The following is a 21152-nucleotide window of genomic DNA, read 5'->3' on the forward strand; positions in this document are numbered from 1 at the left end:
TACTCTTCTAATTGTAGTATCAAAAGAAATGTTTTCAATTCTTTGGACACTGTTAAAATTATAACCATTTATCTTACATATTTTATGTTGCCAATCACTTTCTTTTAAAATACGACAAACATTTAAAACATCATCGAAAAATTTGATTTCTAACACCGTAGCGGCTATTATCTACGATATTTATTACAAGTCATAGTGATGTCCTATCCCGTTGGTAACATTAAATTCTAATGAAATCTTTTTTTTTTATTAAATTGCATCATTGTCAATAAGTACACTTAATTAATCGATTTACAAATTATCTATAATTTTTAATAATATAGATTAATTAAATTTACATACATTTTAACTCTACTTGAAAATAATAATTATAATAATCAGACATATTTATTATTATTGTTCATAGAGAAGAATGCATCTAAGAAATCGGTTACTTATTCATAGTGATAATTTACAAGATGAAAACAATTGAATTAATTTTATAGTTTACATATAAACAAAATAGTGATGTAACGGATCCTCGTATTATGAATGTCTTAGCATTGTAGACTAATTTTATACCTCAAGTTGCACACGTTTCTAATTATTAGCTTTGGTGGTCTGAAAATATATGCAATTAATTTTCTGAACAAAAATATTTTTTTATCAAATCTTTATAACAAATAATGTTAAAAAAAGTATTTAAAAAGTTTTGTAAAATTAAGGAGATATGCTAGGATTGAATAATACTAGGGACTTCTGTATTTATAAACCTTTATAAATACATTTTTTGATTAACAAAGTTTCAAAAAATCACATCACAGTCATCGGACTTTTTATTATTATTTTATCATTCAAAGTTGGCTGAAAAAATGATGAATCATATAGGTTATCCTTTTCAATTGGATATTTCTATATCAAAAAATCTAGAGAGAGTGACAAAAACCTATCTAAAATATTAAGACAATCTTGTAGTTTATAATAATAATACTATAAAAATATAAGATTGTCGATTATATAAAAACAAAATTTTAATTTAATTATTAGTTCATTGAAGATCCATTATTTGATTAATAGAGACGACCATAGAGTATTGATTATTGAAGAGAGATATCTATATTATCGAATTTATAAATATCACTTGCACACAATTTATTATATATTTTTGTAGTTGCGTGGTATTGTAAAGCTAAAAATAACCCATTATTTGACTACAAAGCATGCATTTGGTTTATATGTAAGTACCGTGAAATAAACCATAACTTTTATACAAAACTATATGTTTACAATCACCTTAAAATGAGTAAAATATCACATAATTATAAAATTTTTGTAGGTAAAACATACCATTGTTATAATGCATGTGTTTATATACTTTTTGGTATGTCAGTCACCGTGGTATTCTATACGCATGTGTTGGGATCACAATTGCTAGAAAAAGGGTAAAGTACATAATACATATAATGGTATGGAAAAGATGGGTACATCACTATATAAACATATAAAAAATGTTACATATAATTTTATTTATAGAATTAATTATCGTAGAAAAAACTAGATGGCATATTATACGTTCTTTAAATACTATGGTGTTATTTTACACCGATTTATATTAATAAATGGTTTGAGAACATGATTGAAATCGTTAATATTATTTATATATTTTTCTTTTATATAAAAGTACACGATGATATGTTTCACATTTTTTTAATTTTACTGCCATTTTTTTATATTTTAAATATGTTTTGCAGTATTCAATTCAATTTATTAAAAATTTTTTTAAAATTAAATAATGATTAACTAAATTTTTTTTATCTTTTATGCTAGTTAACAAAATTTAGTGCTTAAAATTAAAGAATAAACATTAAAAAACTAATTAAATAATCTAAAATAGACATGAGCAAACGGGACTTACAGAAGTCCCTCGGAGTTCTTACCTAAAATACAAGTAAGACAGTGACAACCTAACCAATGACAACCTAAAATACAAGTAAGACAGAGACAACATTTTTTTCTGGGTAAAGAGATACACAATAAAGCTTATGACACACAATAAAGTTATAGAAATGGTGACTTCGAATAAAATAACTCGCCCATGCCTGGTCTAAAATCTCAATTGCATAACACTCAATAACAGTCTATTGTGTAAAGATCAACCTTTTATTATATTGCCCCTATTTTTGGGGATTAGTTTAGTTAATAACTTCAGACTTTTGTTTATACTTATTTTCTTAAAATCTTCTAATTAAGTTGGGAACTTCTCATTAATTTTTTTAATTGTTTGTTTTATAAATTTAAAAATAATTTTTGACATGTATGTTCATTTGTTTTAAATTTCTCAAATATGTTTTTTTTTTGCTCAATAGGTGGCAGAGATAATTTACAAGTTTAAATTATTGAAAAGTAACACTAATCTCTTTTGCTTAACTATGCCAATTTTTATTCTTTTGTTGTAGATTTTAGTTTTTTTTCTCATCGATTTTCAACACTTAATTCAGTGGGATTAAATAAATATTGAGTGCACTTATTACTCTCTATTCTTTGATAATGCCAATATCAATTTTTGCAAAAAATATTGGGATATTTTTAGTTTGTTGTTGTATGTTAAAATACCGAAAATTTTCAGATTTTATCGAATTTAACAATAAAATAATTTATATTTAATAAATGTTAAGATTAGATTTAACAAAAATAAATAAATTTTTCTTAAAATAGAATTTTAATGACGTTCATAAAATTCTTGTAACAAAATATGTAGTACCAAAGAAAATGATTTGGTTAATCATTAAAAATTAATCAATATCTATCGCATATCATAAATATTTAAGTAGTATTGAAAACAATTTACGTTAATAATGAATATTTTAAAACATAAATTTAAGGAAATTTTCAATACTAGATTTCTGAATATAAATTTTATCAACTTAAATAAAAATTTTCTTTTGTATAAATATTCATTACATTTACTGACGTCATAAAATAATATTTACGTAATTATCAACCTGCTAAAAAAACTATATTTATTAAAATGTGTATTTATTCATTGGCCATGTGAAACTTTTCTCTGCTTACAATAAATTTTAATTGAATAAATTTAGTAGATTTAACTTAAAGAATTTGAGAGTGAGAAACTTTGAGTATCTGGGTGTGATATTATCATGGACTGTGAGTTGGAATGAGCATGTGAAATGAATGTGTGATAAAGCGAAAAGAGTATTAATGAGTGTTAGATGGTATGAGAATTTTCCGGTAAACGTGATTGTGAAAATGAGAAATGCCTTGGTACTACCAATTTTTACATATGGCAGCGAAATTTGGGTCAACAATAGGGCCAAATATAAGGGCCACTTTAAAAAAGTTAATGTACCTAAGCCCATACCTAATTCGACAGTTAATTTAGAGTTGGGAACCAAAAGTTGGAATATCTTTGTATATAGAAAGCTATATATTATTGTTCTAGAGTACAAATCAGCTTCAAAAGCCTGCAAATAAATTGTATGAATGAAGATTCAATGGGTAAGCTGCATGAATTGCTGGACGGACGAGGACTGAGTGAGTTTCATGAGTGTGATGAATTATTTACAAAAAAAGGAAAGTGATATTAGAATAAAGGAATCCATGTATATGTTTGCTATGTTACATCATTACGAGCAAGCAGCAAGATATCTGAGTATAAGTGAGAGGAGTGAAGGGCATGTGATTGCAAGTTTTCGAGTTTAGATGGAACAGTAAGAAAGCCGAGGATGTTAGAGTATGTGCCATGAGTGACGCGGTTGAAAGTAATAAACATTTGATAAAAGGTTGCCCTGGATCTGCAGGTGTAAAAAAAAATTAACGTATTCAGCTCAAAATATACACTGCTGTGGTTATCCTGAATGTGACCGAGAAGGAGAAAATAAGGCCCGTGGTACCATACCTTAAACATATTCTTAATATAAGGGATGCATACGCATGAAGCCGTCTATGTTTCATAACTTTTTTTCCATTTTTATATTAGAATGACTGTTTTTCTTTTTCCTTTTCTTTATCTGTATTATTAATATTGTTACTATCTACTATTATTTCTATTATTGTTATTGTAAGTCTTACATTTTGATTGAAGCAATTTATATATTTTTATTAAAAATAAAAAAAAAAAGATATATAATAAAAAAGTAAGCATGTTTGTTTGTTCGCTTTCACGCTAAAACTAGCGAATGGTTTATAATAAAACTGTACAGAAATACTGTAGCTCATAATTCAGAATAACACATGATTATGTAATTTTACATTACCATAAATTACAGATTTCTGTAAAAGAAGTCATTTGATATCACCACAAATTACAGATTTCTGAAAAAATATTCACTATAAAATATTTCACGGCCATATTTTCTGATATACTCAATGAATAATTACGACTATTATACATTTAAAAAAATAGAATGCCACACATATATTTTACCTATATCACTCTAGTAATAATTATTTTTCTTTTTGGCAATTTCAAAACATAAAAATTTACAAAAGTTGCTAAAATCAAAAACTATTATAATTGTACCTAAAATTAAATTATTATTATTTACAATTAATTGGATCCTTCATGTGAATATCGTATATTTTTTACAAACTTTAAGTATTCCATACAGATTGGATCAAAATCTGAATTTTTTTTTACAATTTAATTAGCCATTTAAATAAATACTTTAATTACTCGTGAAAATAAATTTTTTTTATATTTGAATAATTTTGAGAAAATTTATAATATAATTAAAGTATTATTTCATTTAATATTTAATTTTTACATTAAAAAAAATTCAGTAATGAGTTTTATCTTCTAAATATGATATATAAGCTTACGTCATAAGTATTTTATAGATAATATATCTTTTTAATATTATCATACTTTTAGAAGACAAGTTTAAGCCCTTCTGTTTTAACTGAAATTTAAATGTATATATTTTTCATATTATCTAATTTAGTAAGATTTTTTCGAATAAAATGACACTATTTAGCTTTTTTCAAAAAACATCCATCGTTTGTTTTTTTTAAACTCTGTACTGAAAAAAATTAAAATAATGACAACCTCATCACGAAGTTGGCCGTTTCATATTGAAATAAAGTAAAAATAATTTCAAACAATTGCCTTACGCTTTGAACAAGTACATCTAAATATTATTTACAATAGAATGAGATTGAATTTAAAATATGAATTTATTGATACAAAATCAGCGAAGTTAAATAAACAAAATCATTACTTCTATGAAAGAGATTTGATTTTAGTTTAAAGTCATGCATTTTATTAATGGAAAATAAAATTGTACTTAGTTGGAATATATAATCGTATAAATAAAGTGAATCGATGAATTGAAAGAAAATTTCTTTACGTTTGCTTTAAAAAGAGAATTAGTTATTATTTTCGCATATCTATCTTGTCTAGTCCATATGTGATTGAGCCAACTACATGAAGATTGTTGTTACTAACTTACAGAAAATTTGAAATCAACTTATTGATCATTTTTATAATATAAACCATATTTTTTGATATATATGTAACAAACATCGCTAGCGCAGTTGGTTAAGCTGTAGACTTAGAACTCTAAAATCAATAGTAATAAATATAACCAAGAATATATCTGATTATCTTTTTCCTTCACATTTACAAGCTTCGTATGTTTATTTTACACGTTAATTTTGATTTTATACACTTCCAAGAAAATGATTACTTTTATAAAAATTTTGTTTTACTATCAAACGTTGCTCTGCTATTTAAAACAAATTATCGCTATTAGAATGATAAGTCTTTCACTGCTTACGTGTCCTCAACAGGTGCAGGACGAATAGATATGTTTACTCTGGAAACAAATATGAACTTTTTCAATCTCTTTTGATATAAAGTTTACGAATTTTATGAAAAACATTTTATGAGGATTGAAATAAGAACATCAGAGTTCTACAACTTAACAATTGAAGTCATTTTGCTAATCGTTGAAGTCATTTAATTTCTATTTTGGGCATCTTTAAGTCCATTTTCGATAATTTCTGTAAATTAGCTTCATCTTATTTGAACCAATGATCTGAGGGCGTTATATAGGGCAAACTTTTCTAAATTAACGGCTGTAAACTTTCAATAACCTTTTTTGATGATTTATAAATCAACATTAATCGGTATTTTATTTTAAAATTGGTAAAAAATATAATGTTTAAATTAAAAATCAGTAATAAAATTGATTTCTTATTGGATATTGAAAATCGAATATTAAAATAAATATTATGATAAAAAATTCTTAAAAAAATGATTGAATATTGATGACAAAATGATAATTATATTTATAAAAAATGTTTTTATAAAATTTGTCAAAATTATTGATAGTAATTAATCGTGTAAATGGTTTTTTATGACATCAATAACAAATTATTTGGTGATAATACCAGTTATTTTTATTTTTAGTTTGATACCGTAACTTTCGAGTTTCTTAACATTTACATCTTTACTTTATCATATTTACGCAAACCTTTTCAAATTTACTATGCCTCTTTGATTACGTATCGCTTTTTCATATGGCCTGACTATAAAAGCTTTGCTACATAAAGCATCTTTTAGAAAATACTAGAAATATTATTGTGCTATTCCCCTAAGTAGTACCGAAAACTAGCGCATCTTTAATTTAGAATTAAAAACCATTTGTTTTTAAAATCATGAAACAAACTTACCCTGTATACAAAAACTCAATTATAAAATCTAAAAAAAGTTGTAACTCGAATAGGGAATGTGGGATCAATGATTGTTTCGTAAACAATTTTAACATCCAAATTGATTTGATTGCTTAATCAAGTTACAGTTAAAGTGTTAAGCCTTACACCAATTAAATATATGTATTAAAATCAATCAACTTTAAAGTTCATGTTCAATCCACTTGAAAAACTCCATAAATCTAAATGATAATTAGTTTAAATAAAAACTTTATATTATTTGTTTTATTTTATATAGAGAAAACAACTTTTTTCGCTTCAAACGATGATTAATTTAAACACAATTCAAAAAAAAAAAAAAAACAATAAAATAAAAAAAATATTTGTTGCGCTTCTGGTTTTTTTTTTGTGTCTAAACGTCGTAGATTTATACCTTATTTTTACAAATCTTTTGTTTGTAAATAAAAATATTGTTAATTTTTTTTATGTAATATAGAAATAATAAACAGTGGCAATGTGTTTGATTTTATATATTATATAGTTTGATGTACTTGAAAAAACTAATATTTAGATTTAGATTTGAAATGTTAAGTTTAGGTGCGATTATTTGATAAAAAAATAATCTATCGTCTTAAGAAAATAGTTGTGAACACTAGTTTTTTCCAAGGACTGAATAGAATTTACACAGAAATCTATTTTTGGTTAAATAAAATTTTATTCAAATACTAGAAATATTCAACAACAACTAAAGCTTTTTTCTGGAATTTTTAAAACTCATAGTAAAATTATGATATTTGAAACAAATCGTAAATCAATACTGTTTTTGAACTAGAAGAAACCACGATTTTTCGATTTTTCTTGTAAAACTTGCAGAAAAATTATGTTATAATTTAAAGAATTGTAATCATCTAGTTTGGAAGTATTAGAAACATACGGTTATTGATGAATAAATTTCATTTGCAATGCTACCCAGGACTTTAAAATTTAAGACCCTATTTTCACAGAATACCTTTTATTGCAAATTGATAATTATCGAATTTGAAGAACTTACAATTCTCTACAAAGAATAGGTTCTATGAAAAATTTTGTATTCCTCTCAAGAACTTTGCTTAACGCGAATCACTTTCGAATCAGGTACTTTCTAGTAAATTTGAATCTAGCCCTGGTCGAAAAAATATTTGAAAAAAGAATAAGTGTTAATAAGTCTTAGGAAACTCTGAAAAAGTCTTAGAAACTTTAAAATAGTATTAAGAACTCTGAATAACTCTGAATTAGACTAGTCCGAAAACGTTGAGAAATTCAAAGTTCCTAAGACTTTTTCAGAATTTCTTATTCTTTCTTCAAATATTTTTTCCACCAGGGAGTACAATAATATGCTTGAATTCAAATTACCTATATTTTATTTATCAAAGAATTTTTTTAAATTTAACTAACTCTAGGCTCTAAGGCTGGTGAAAAAGAGGGTGAAAGTTTATGGGTACATTATAATAAATAGATTCACTCAAAAAATACTTACATAACCGATTATTTAAACTATTATCAGCCAGTAACATAGGCTGTTTTCAAAAAAATTATGATTCCGCATCTAAATAATAAAATTGACCAAATGTGTACAAAATTAGGATAAGTGACGGCATATGAAGTGAAGGCTATAACACAATAATCTTTGTATTTAAAACTGAAGCTTTCTAGCGAAGCGAGTGATTCATAGCCAGTAAAATATAAACCTAACGATCAAAGCTCCTGAATTCTTTTTCTACCATAAAAATATTTTTAACGGATTGTTATTTAAAGAACAAGTGAAATTTGTCATTGAAGACCATCAAAAACCCTTTGGATTTAGTGTCAAAATTCATATTTCTAAATATAAACGCAAGGGAATAATACATACTAAAATAATTCATAGAAACTTTTTTTACTTTCTAGCGTTTCCCCAAGCCTCATTGTATTCAACTCTTGCAACGATAATACAAGAAACTTTGACCAAAGTTACTACAAATTATTATAAAACCGCTATTTAAAGGTATTATATAATTTCGTTTAATTTTAATGTTATCGATAAATATTTAAGTCCTTACTTATTAGGCACTTATCGAATGTTGTTAAACTCTTTTGTTTATATAAATATTTAATAAAATAATTAGGTTAAATTACATATTTATATGAAGTGTTAAATGCTAAAGTTTAAGTACCCAATCGATCGTTTCAAATTTTATATAAAAAAATTTTATTCTGTTGGTACTTAAGATATAAGAGATTAAATTTATTTTAAATACCCGTTTCATTTATACCGAGTGTAACGAAAAAACTAATCCTGGATCAAGCGACAATCACCAACGATCGATTGTTAATGATCAACTTTTATTTCTATCTATCTTATGCCCTTGTCTGCCTGCTATGTCACTTAATGGTAATTACTAGTCGAATAACTTAATTGTCGAAAAATATGTAAATAATGAATAAATAGATACAAATGTAAATAATAACAAAAAACATATTAAACGTAGTTAAATATATTTAGTTAGCGAAAGAAAAATGTTATGAATTGAATGAAAAATGTAGTGTTTTCTGCCTTCGATTCTCAGCTTCTTTACATAGCAGACTATACCAGTGTTGTTTCTTTGATGTCCATAAAACTGGTTAAAGTACTAAAATATGTATAACGAATTGAAAGAATTTATTTATAACTTAAGTTATATTTCTTGTATGAAATAAATTTTCGACTACACTCTGTATTATTTTTATCAGAAAAATTTTACACCTCTTAATTGTTAATACACTTTATATAATACACGTGACAATGATTAAACAAAAACAAAATATTTTTATATCAAAGCTACCAAATTGATGAACTAGGAGCGATGATATTTCGTAAATTTAAAACTCAAAAAGTTCCAATGTAAGTAAAACCTTAAAGCATAATTTTGAGAAAATTTACGTTAAAAGAAGTGAAAACAAACAATTGACTGACAATGTTGATTACTCTATCATTACATTTCACATAGAATGATACATGTCACACATACATACATAACTGATATCCCCGTATAATACATACTATACAATTTACTCCTAATTTGCGCCCTCACGGATAAACAGTGATGTATACAAAAAAATGTTTCAAACAAAAGCTATTTAATTTTTTATAAGAAATATTTTTTACAATTAAACTTTTGTTCTATCTCTAACGGTTTACAAGATGGGTCCTACGGACCCAAGACCCAATTGACCTATGTTGCTCATTTACGAACTCGACCTCACTTTTTACGTCCTGAGTACGCTGTAAAAATTTCAGCTTGGTATATTTTTTCTTTTTTGAGTTATCGTGTTGACAGACAGACGGACAGGCGGACAGACAGCCGATAATGGACTAATTAGGTGATTTTATAAACACCTATACCGAAATAATGTTTATAGCATCAATATTTTTAAGCGTTACAAACTTGGGACTAAATTTAGTATACCTTGCATATTACATATATGATGTTGTATTCAGGAGCTGAATGAAAAATAAGATGAAATTTGTAAAATTCGCTATACGATTTGTTTTATGAACTTGTTCTAGAAGTCTTAGTCTCTATGAATTTAGAATTTATTTGTAATTGAAATGTTTTTGGTATGACCTCTACAAAGATTATAATTACCAATACGATAGTTTTTAGTTGTATAATTAAATGAAATTATATATTTAAATTTTAAAGAAAAAATATTGCAAATTTAAATAAATTATTTATAAAATTTTTCAAGTAATTAAATTCTGTCTACGCCCTTGATTCCTCCATGTAGTCATTAAAAACACAAAAATGTATTTTTATTCGTATAAAAATTACAATAAATTTTTACATACGTTTAAATATTAGCACAGTAACTTAACATTGAATAAAAAGCACTAAATATATAAAACTCCTAAAATATATTTTTGTTGTTGAGAATTCTCTGTCCTGTGCTCGGACGAAAACTATCAAAAGTCCAAGAATCTTGGTTTTTTATTTATTTAAAAAGCTACCACTTACATCTTATATAAAAGGAATACATTAAAATTGTATATTCCCTAAATTTATTAATTCAATTCTATCGAACATTTCGATAATCATAGTGATGATTTTTTAAGTACCTAATGTTTTACATTTTCATAAGACACAAAATAGTTTTCAGCTTGATCGTAAATATTTAACAACAAAAACAATAACAAAAGTACGTTGCACTGCTAAAAAAACGCCGTAAAGACGCTTCCATTGAATTATCGGATACTTTAAAACGATGAAAAGATGAGGTTTAATCAGCCCTTTCCATAAAATATTTGCATTCCATTTCCATCAAAGATACTACTTATATTTATTCCGAGGAAATCAACTTACAAATAAAAAAGCTGCTTCAAAGCTGAGATATTGCGTTTGGGAGATACAATATCTCGACCGGTTACCGCGTCCAAATAATAACTGTTTTTTAGTCCGATATTAAATAAAAAAAACTTTTAACAAAAAGAAAACCGACTCCAAAAAAAACTTTTCCAAAACAAATTAATATGCACTAAAAAGTACAAAAATGCAAAAATAAAAAACGGTAATATATTGTAATTAATATTATTGTTATTTTTGGAGTCGGTGTCAGCCAAGCTAATGTAGCAAACTGTTCTGTCAGAGTTGTTTCTTTGATTCCAAAAATAACAATAATTTAAACTACATTATATTATCGTTATTTTTTTACTTTTTAGTGCATATAAATTTGTCTTGGAAAAGTTTTTTTTTTTGAAGTCGGTTTTCTTTTTGTTAAAAGTTTTTTTATTTTTTTATTTTGTGATTTTTGGTGAATCTGAAGTACAAAAACTAATTTGTCACTAAAAAAAGAATCAAAGAAATCAATGGGCTGGATATTGAGTTTTCCATCCTCTTGTCGTGCATACTTAATGCAAATTTAAGCCTTTTATGATTTTCTCATGGATGTCGTGTTGTCAGAACTAGGCCAAAATAAAATGGGACCATACGGGAAGCACCAGCTTTCAAATAGATAAAAAATCATCAAAATCGGTTCACCCATACTCAAAAGATCTGAGGTAACAAACATTAAAAAAAATTAAATACAGTCGAATTGAGAACCTCCTTGTTTGTTTGAAATCTGTTAAGAAGGATATTGATACTGTTTTCAACAGGTTTTTTCTTCGCGTATCAAATAAAACTATCGAGTTTATTTAAATAATTTATGCTTCAGGAAAAAATATATTATAAATTAACACTACATGAAAAAAGATTAAGTTTGTATATTTATTTTAACACTATAATTTACTATCTTTTTTGTTATTTGTAAGTAATTAAGTGTTTTTAACTGATTTAAGTTTTGATTAATGTTATAATTATGTAATTAAATAATCATGTTTTGATAGTTTTATATTTATATTTATTTTCTTGTTTGGAAAATATCGAATATAATAACAATTTGAAAAATTGGTTTGTAGTAGTATTCCATCGTGAGCCTAAAATTAAACAGAGTTCAAATTATTCTTTTTGTCTGCCATTTTGAGAATTGATAAATACAAGTTTAGAACTAAAGAAAATTGATGTTTTAGTCGTCAACCATATTTGTTAAAAAAAAGCACAATAGGTACGGAAGCGCTTAGAAGTGTTGAAATGATTGAAAAGTTGTTTTTTTTTTTTTTGAATTCGTGTTCCATTTTTAAAAGTTTGCAAGGCTATTATTTTTTTTCCATCTATAGTGTTGCCATTAAAAAAAGAGTCGAAGGTAAACATGAAAATCGAAAAACTTGCTTGCCATAAATTGGAGACTCAAACTTCCATATTTAAGCGATACAAACTTATCCATGCCCACGTCTTAGACCATCTTCAATGTTTCGCAAACTCTTCACAGCAGACACCTCGTATTTTCCATGTGTCAAATTATTTATTTTAGAATGGTAGAATTTTCGAAACGTAGACACAACAATGATTGTTTATCATTGCCACTGTCCCATTATTCTAATATCATTTTTATTTATTTATTAATGTGTCTTTTCGGATCATAAATTCTTTGAAATAAGCTTTCCAACACCTTTACCGACAAATCTTAGATTTCAATAAATTTTTAACGCCGTAAATTTTTAATGTTTATAAATTATAAATTTTTAATTTTTAAATTTAACAAATTCATTATTGCTCAATAATCTAATTAACTAATTGAAAGATAAAATACTAAATATGTAGTCTAATTCATTAAAATATTATCGGTCAAATTAAATACAAATACGAAAAATTGTACTTAGGTATTTATAAATATTGCGTCATAATATAAATTAATATTTTTGACTTCTAAAATCCTGCCTGTAAACTAACGATGCAGAAAATACGAATGTTATCTGAATTCGTGGACAAAATTAAACAGAGTTCAAAATTAAATGTTTTCTCAACTATCCCGTCCTGAAATACTTATAGAAAACATATTATGCCTTCAATCTCGGCAAAATTTTATTAAATATGTTGCCAAAAACATTATGTATGTAACTACAATAAATAATCTTGTTTTGTATCTCTTTATAGCAAAAATCACACAGTTAATTATTTTAAATTTACCCGTCGTTCATTAGAAATACCGGAAATTTATTAATTATAGTCAAACCTGAGTAAGTGAGAACTGGATAAGTGAGAAAACTCTATAAGTGAGAGTAATAGCCAGGACCCGCCATTTTAAGCTCAGAAAACCTCTATTAGCGAGAAACAGAAAGCTCTATAAGAGAGAGTCTTTTTCCCTCATGGACTTCCGTAAGTGAGACTGCTACTTATCTATACCTCTATAAGCGACAGTCGAGCTTTATTTATTTATATTATTTAGGAGGATCATATTACATATTTACTACATTCGTATTTGCTATGACTTGTTATTGCTGAGTATCGCTTATCCAGGTTTGACTGTAATGAATTTCGATATTTTATTGAATTTTCGTAAACTGGCATATGTAATTAACTAGAAAAGTTTATTACATATTTGATATTCTTGACGTTAATTTAACTGCGATTCGTGAAAGGTAAAGAACGAAGTTGTCTTGGTAATAATCAAACTACTAAGCAACCCGAAATTATTATTATTAACATCAAAAAACAAAAAAAGTCTTAAATTTGAATACCCTTAACACAGATTTCTTTTCTTTATTTCCGATATCAAATTTAAATATTAATACTTATATACAATTTTAATATAAACAAATTTAAAAAATTTTCCAATAATTTTGTTTTATTTTTTTAATATTAAATTGATTTGACACATATCTCAAAAAAAATATTGGTACTTAGTTTTAAGAAAATTGAAAAGAAATCATTGTTTATATTATTTTAAAAACATTATTTGTTAACTGATAACGATATTAAAGTAAACAAATAAAAAATAAATATTAAAAAAAAAAAAAAAATTGATTAAATTATTTAAAAATTTTTGATAATAAATGAAATAAATTTTATTGTTTTGTAATAAGAGAAAAAAAAGTTTTGTTTTATATGAATACAATTATATTTAAAACTTCCCGACTAGAAATTGTCCCAGTACTTATATTGGGGCCCGCTTGGGATTTGTTGGGGCATGGCCAAATAGGTCTATCCCAATTGGGATCCGATTGGGAACCTTTTGGGATAGCCCAATGTGAAAATAGGCGATTTTATAATAGTTTTTCCCAACTGGGGCCTATTTGGGAACTTATTGGGAAAGCCCAAATTAAATTAAAATAGGTCTATCCCAATTGGGATCCAATTGGGAACCTTTTGGGATTTCCCAATGTAAAAATAGGCGATTTTAAATAGTTTTTCCCAACTGGGGCCTATTTGGTAACTTATTGGGAAAGCCCAAATTAAATTAAATGATAAACACAACGGTTTAATTGTTTGAGTGGGACCTGGTTGGGAACACGTTGGGATAGCCCGATGTAAAAATTAAATAATCTTTACTCTATTTTTACCGGATTTTGAAAAATTTGATTGCTTTGAATAAAACAAATATATATGTTCTTAATCTTAGTACAGTTAATTGATTTAAAAAATTTCCTACTTAAAAACAATCATAATTTTTCAATTAATTTTTTTTGTTTAAGTTATTTTTTTTATAGTAAGTAAATAGTTATAAATTTAGAAAAAAATAATTTCCCTAAAAAAGTTTTAATTCAAAACGCTTTACTTCACTTTTAACTCTATACTTTGAGTATTTATAAACTTTTCGATTTTTACATAATCTATTTTTTTCTCTTAATATTATTCTGTTATTCCTATTTCCCTTCTATTTGCATCAAAAGTATCAGTTGTTCATTTTTGAATTTTCAGCTTTTTATTTATTTAAAACATTTCACCAGATGGCGCTACGAGAAGTTTTTTATTTGTCATAATAAAAACACTGTGATTAACAAATGATCGAGTATGAATCGAAAATAAGTGATTTTTTATAGTTTTTTTTGTTATTTTAATTTATAAAAATTCAGCATCATACTATATCATACAATTTTTTAAGTGCATTTACGTTTAATTGAATTTTATTATTTTGACATATGTGTAGCGAACATTTTGTGAGTAATTGAAAATGTCAATTGGAGATTGAGGTTATGTAAAATGTGAACTTGGACGTCTGCGGACCAGAAGATATCTATAGATATCTTTATTCAAGTATACAAGGTAAAAATTTCGATCACAAGTTATATTGTAATTATTAAAAAAAATAGTTCTTTCATTAATAATTTTTTTTTTTTAAATTATTATAGATGTCTTCATTAAAAAACTAGCTTCCAGTCCCGAAAACCCACTAGACGATAAAGAAATTTTGAAGGCAATGACAGCAGTGATACAAGGTGCTCGAGATTGGGATGGCCATCGTCTTCTTCGTTTAAAAAAATGATCATTCTATTGACTGGATCTATTGTATTTTTATAAATTTATAAATAAAAAAATTTCCTTGATAATTTCCAGTTTATTTTTAATTTGAAGCTATAGGCTACATCATGATTGTATTGATTAACAAGGGGCAAATGATTTACAATAAGGTAAATTAAGCGGGAACAGACCGGGATTATTCGATTGGGAACCCATAGAGCTTGCACATTCGGGAACCTTTAAGGACTGCCCAATCGGGAACCTATAGGGACTGCCCAATCGGGCCCCAAATAAGTTTCTGCGTTACAGCCCAATTTGGGGTCCCAATTGGGCAACCAAGCTGGGGCCCAAGTGGGAGCACGTGAAAATTTCTAGTCGGGTTATATTATTTCTCATACATTCTATATATATTTAAGGATACGATTATTAATATATAAAGTGGGGCATAAAAATGTGGTTAAGATGTGATTCTGGGTCTATAGATTGAATAAATGTAGATAGCTAAAGATATTGTACCCTTAGACCTGGTTCTTAGCTCAAAAAATGGATGAATTTACTTCGGATCATATATTTTTCTTAAATTAGATTTTGCTGTTTATGCCAACTGTATGCCAAAATATTAAAAAATTTTACGGCGAAAGTGACTGTAAAATAAAAGTCTTTGAAATCTTTGCACATAAGAATTCCGATTTTTTTTTTAAATTCGTTTCATGTTGAACTAACCAACCCAAACGCCATTTATCAAACATTTTCAGTTTTATATTAATAAATGTGAATTCCAATTCTTGTTCGTCCAAATCTATTTTCTGTACCAAAGAATGCTTTTAAAATAGAAAACATGGAATGTCACAATTAATTCTGCCCTTTTGAATATACAAAATTGGTATAGTTCCTAATGAGGAATGCGAACTTAATGTGGATGAAGGTGTTACACAGCCAAATGAGCCTAAAAATAGTTCAAGTTCGCAGCTGGTATGATATTCTTTTGATAATTCCTTAAATTAAATAAAACTTTTAGATAAAACTTTTGTTTTAGTGTATATAGTGAACAGAATTAGGGAAAATACTGATATCGAGATGCAACTTTCTATGAAGTCTATTCAATAACTCAGTGCTCACTTTGAAATGTATTTACTGGCAATATCATAATAGTTTTTATGACCTTTGCTGATAGCGGAATAAATTTCAGTTGAAACGAAAAACATTTTCAGTAATGAGTCATAAATTTATATCACTCTTAATAATGTACTACTCTCTCAGCAGAAGTATTTTTTTTAAATCACATTTTTAAATATATAAATTAATATACGAATTAAATTCCGTAATGTTTTATTAATTTAATTTAATGAGAAAAACTTTTTTTTGAAATTAAATTTACAGATCTAAATCAACAGTGCATTTTATTGTAATAAATTGCATCATAAATTCCTAGTAACTAAAAATTATTACCTATTTCAATTGATTTATTAAATATTTTTCAATTAAGATTTAATGAATAATAAATTAATTTTTATAAACCATTAAATTATGTTCAATTAGATAAAACAATGTTCAAATTAAATCAACTATTAATGGGCTTATATGTTACACTCATGGGTTTTATGCAGAAATATTGCGTTAATGGAAGTGTTGATTTTATATAGCATTATTAAAATAGTAAGGCTACCCAAAAGGATTAAATCCTTAAGGTCCTCGTTAAGTCGAAGACTATCTCACAAAATTTTTATTTTTCAAGAGCTTGAATCATTTTAGGAATATCAACGATTTTAAATAAATGTAAGTGCGTAATTTTTAAAATTGTGATGAATAATTTTAACATGAAATGACAACTACATTTCCCACTCTTTCATAATTACTTTTAGTAGGTTTTGAGAACCTGTATGTTTTTTTGCAATATTACAAATTTAAATAATAAAATCATTAAGTTATAAGAATCCTTGTTTTATGAATATGTATTGAGGTCTACTAAGAAATTAAGGTCGTGAACATTTTAACAAAGTGCAAAAATTTGTCATAAATACATTTGATTTTTTTTTATAATTCACAGAAAGAGCAAAACAATTTTGGACTACTAATGATTTCGGAACAAAATATAATAATTTAATAGTTTTTTTTTTGGTGACAATATTAGTTTGGGAATTCCTAATTATACATTTTTCGTTAATATAGACCTTCAGATTTTCCAAATTTTTTTCCTTTAATAGTTTGACGTCATAAAATGTGTATTTAATTGAGAATAATATTCTGTATTGTTTGATTTGAACATTGAACTTTGCTTCCTATAATAGATCAAATGCGAAAATTCTTTTATTCGTTTTACCTTAGCTTTAGAGAATTGAATTTGAATCGTGTATTTTGACTATCGTGTTTTTCGGAGATTTGTTTTTGTCTTCCTCATATGTTAGAAGGAAGCTTATTCCCATTCGATTGTTTTAAACTTCTTCTACAAATATAACCCTTTTTGCAGTATAAAAAATTAATATAAACTAATTTAGCACCAAAAAAAATATCAAAGAATTCTAAATAATCTAATAAGAAATAAAAAAATTATTTTGACTATTATAACAATTTTACTCATTTTAAAATAAATCCCGGGAGGGACTTGCCTTCATAAATTATACAATGGATTCACCTCCCCCCCCCCCCCCCTATTTTATTTTTAATAACAAAAAAATTAATATTTGTGTTTTATTTTTAAATTTCAGAATGTTAGAAGATCCAAGCCAGTTAGCAAATAACAACCATCGTGGTTCACCATATGCGAACAATAATACCAACTGTCTAGAATCGACACCATCCCCACGTGATGTAAGTGCAAGTGGTCATAGTCCTGGCGCACAAAGTCCAGTATATTCACATTATCCTGGTGCACCTACAAATATACACGATACGCGACAATATGACCAACAAACTAATTATGAAACGAACACACAGTGTGAATTAATATTAGGTCCTCCACCTGTCACACAAATGCTTCAACAGAATACATCCGCGAATCCACAATCTCATAAATCACAGTTTTGGAGTGAGATGATACCAAACCATGATATCTACGATAGTTATCGCGCTGCGGCCTACGGTAGTGCTGCACCAAATGAATATCATTCACATCATTTGCATCAACATTCATCACATTTTGGTCCGATTCGTGGTGGTCCCACATCCGGTACGAACTATGATCATACAAACAATCAAAATTCAATGTTATTTAGTGCAAATAATCCAAGTGTTGTTAATCCAACGGTACGTCATACATTTGGACCAAAATTAAATGGTCCACAAAATGGAGTAGGTGGTGGACCACAACAAAATGGTAGTGCAAAAAGTATAAAAGAAGCGCGTATCAGACGACCAATGAACGCGTTTATGGTATGGGCAAAAGTTGAACGAAAAAAATTAGCCGATGAAAATCCTGATTTACATAATGCGGATTTGTCAAAAATGTTAGGTGAGTGAGAACAGGACACGTTTGAAAGATTATTTTATTTTTATGAACGCCCAAAAGTTTTTTGTTTAAATTTATTATTAAATCCATAACATGAAATTTCTTTTTTAAATATTTAAATTTTTTCATTCAATGATTCAGCAATTTTTTACCGAGGTGGTTGTAGTTTTACCTTGGCTTTTGTGATTTAACGTATAATTTTTAGTGTGATTTTTTAATCATTTACCTTTTTTTTCTTCACGATCATAGAATTTTTTAATATTGTTGGATTTAAAAATCGAGTGCATTTTCATAAAATTTTTCGCTTATCAATGAAAAAAAGTCTTGTTTTCATTGACTTAATCAATTTTTTTTTCATATCTTGAGAATTTTTCTAATTAATTTGTTATCTGCAGTCAACAAATATTTATTTTTTATTATAAAAATTTATTTGGATTTAATTAATTGAATGGAAGACAATCTCTTCAAATTGTTGATTACAATTTATGTCACACTTGAAACGACCGGATGCAGAGGTCATTTTTAGTGACGTTGACATGACAATACACTAACGATTTCGGTAAGATATTTGTACACATGAAACCACACGACTCTCGATGTTGCCGTATGAAGCATTATTCCGAGAAGAATTTATTATATTTACTATATTCAGTATATTTGAATCGCAAAAACATAATAACCAAAATCGTGATGACATCTAGTAATAACACTAGCTTTTTTTGTTAATTTCACTTAATATGCAAAATTGGCGAAGATGCGAGGGTACAGAATACAATGCTCGCTGACAAGGATGCCTGTTAAAACATTCTCATTAAAGCAAGGTACATGAAACCACCCATCTATTAATGATCGTTGTTGTAGGGGTTTTATATCGGTCAGACTGACCATGAAAATAAGCAATGATTAATTATGCCATTTGAGGAAATTCATAACGATATTCTTAAGAAATTCCAATTCCCAGTGGAAAGAGACTCCATGCTTGGATATTTTAATTTAACTATCTGAAGAAAAGGTAAAGTATATGAAGTGCAGAGAGTCTCAATCTAAAGCACTTTGAAGTTATTATTTTTTTTCCGTAGAGCTTCTTGAATCAATTTCTTGCAATTGTCACAGATCAGAGATCACTGATTATGAACCAATCGTGCCAAACGTTTGGATTCAAAAGGTGTGAAACAGACTTTAAGGCAAAGTTTGGCTAACTTGCGTCATCCATTCTGTGGCGACCATTCATAAAAGTGATTTGTCGACGTCAAAACACTCAATCTATTACAGGAGTGAGTGGACTTGAATAAGCCTTACTACCGCGCCAGCTACCACAACTTTACCTAAATTATCTTTTAAACATATCAGATTACAATCCTACAAACCCAAATAGTTATTGAAATAAATACCACGATACTCGAAATAAAATTGTATATTAAGACATTCTACTTTAAAAAATATAATTAAAAAGCATACAACCATCGTCGGTAGCTAAATTGATTCATGTAACACATTACATGCGTTGCAATCGAAATATCTTTATTTAACGAAATGTATGTCTGTTGTATGACTTTTAATTATATATTTTAAATAGAATTTCTAAATAAACAATTTTTATTTCGAGTGTCGTGGAATTTATTTCAATAACTTTCTTATACAAATCCAAATATTTTTTGACGCTTTGTTTTATACACATGGGTTAATATCTTTTAAGATGAGCACCATGGCTATAAAAAATGAAAATAAATTTTTGAATCACTCCTAAATTTTTCTCTAAAAAATTTATAGATTTTAAATACAATTGAATTTTTCAAACAAGAAAATTTACACATATGAAAATTAAAACAATTTTAACGGATTAAAATCAACAGTTATTAACAAAAAAAATAAATACCCACTTTTTTTCAATATCAATTTATTTTATAATTTGACAGTGACAATATGCGACGACCCCGATCATGTCATGTTCCACAAAATATCTTTGAAGTCTTCAAAATATTTAAATTTTTACGAGTAGGTGTAAAGGATTTGGATCTTACACACACTCACACACACACACATCAACTCAAAAAAATAAAAACATACAAAATCTTTAAAAAAAATTAATACAACTAACTACACGCCTTAAATCCTGTCAATCAAATTTCTCTATCATATTTTGAGAATAGGAATCATTCAACGCACACATATTAAACTAGTCGTGGTGTACATAGCTTTTGTGAAGCGGACTACTAACTTTTTAA

The 21152-nt window shown here is 26.7% G+C and overlaps 1 protein-coding gene across 1 annotated transcript in view; it reads left to right on the plus strand.

Annotated features, from left to right (window-relative positions):
* Positions 1 to 21152, plus strand: part of LOC123305636 (GATA zinc finger domain-containing protein 14-like) — a 155682-nt gene that overhangs the window by 17450 nt on the left and 117080 nt on the right. Inside the window, exon 2 of the mRNA XM_044887411.1 lies at positions 18188 to 18930. Within this exon, the coding sequence (XP_044743346.1) occupies positions 18188 to 18930 (743 nt within the window). The remainder of the gene's footprint in view (positions 1 to 18187; positions 18931 to 21152) is intronic.

This window comes from Chrysoperla carnea, chromosome 1 (genome assembly GCF_905475395.1).
Source record: "Chrysoperla carnea chromosome 1, inChrCarn1.1, whole genome shotgun sequence".
In the NCBI taxonomy this organism is placed as follows: Eukaryota; Metazoa; Arthropoda; class Insecta; order Neuroptera; family Chrysopidae; genus Chrysoperla; species Chrysoperla carnea.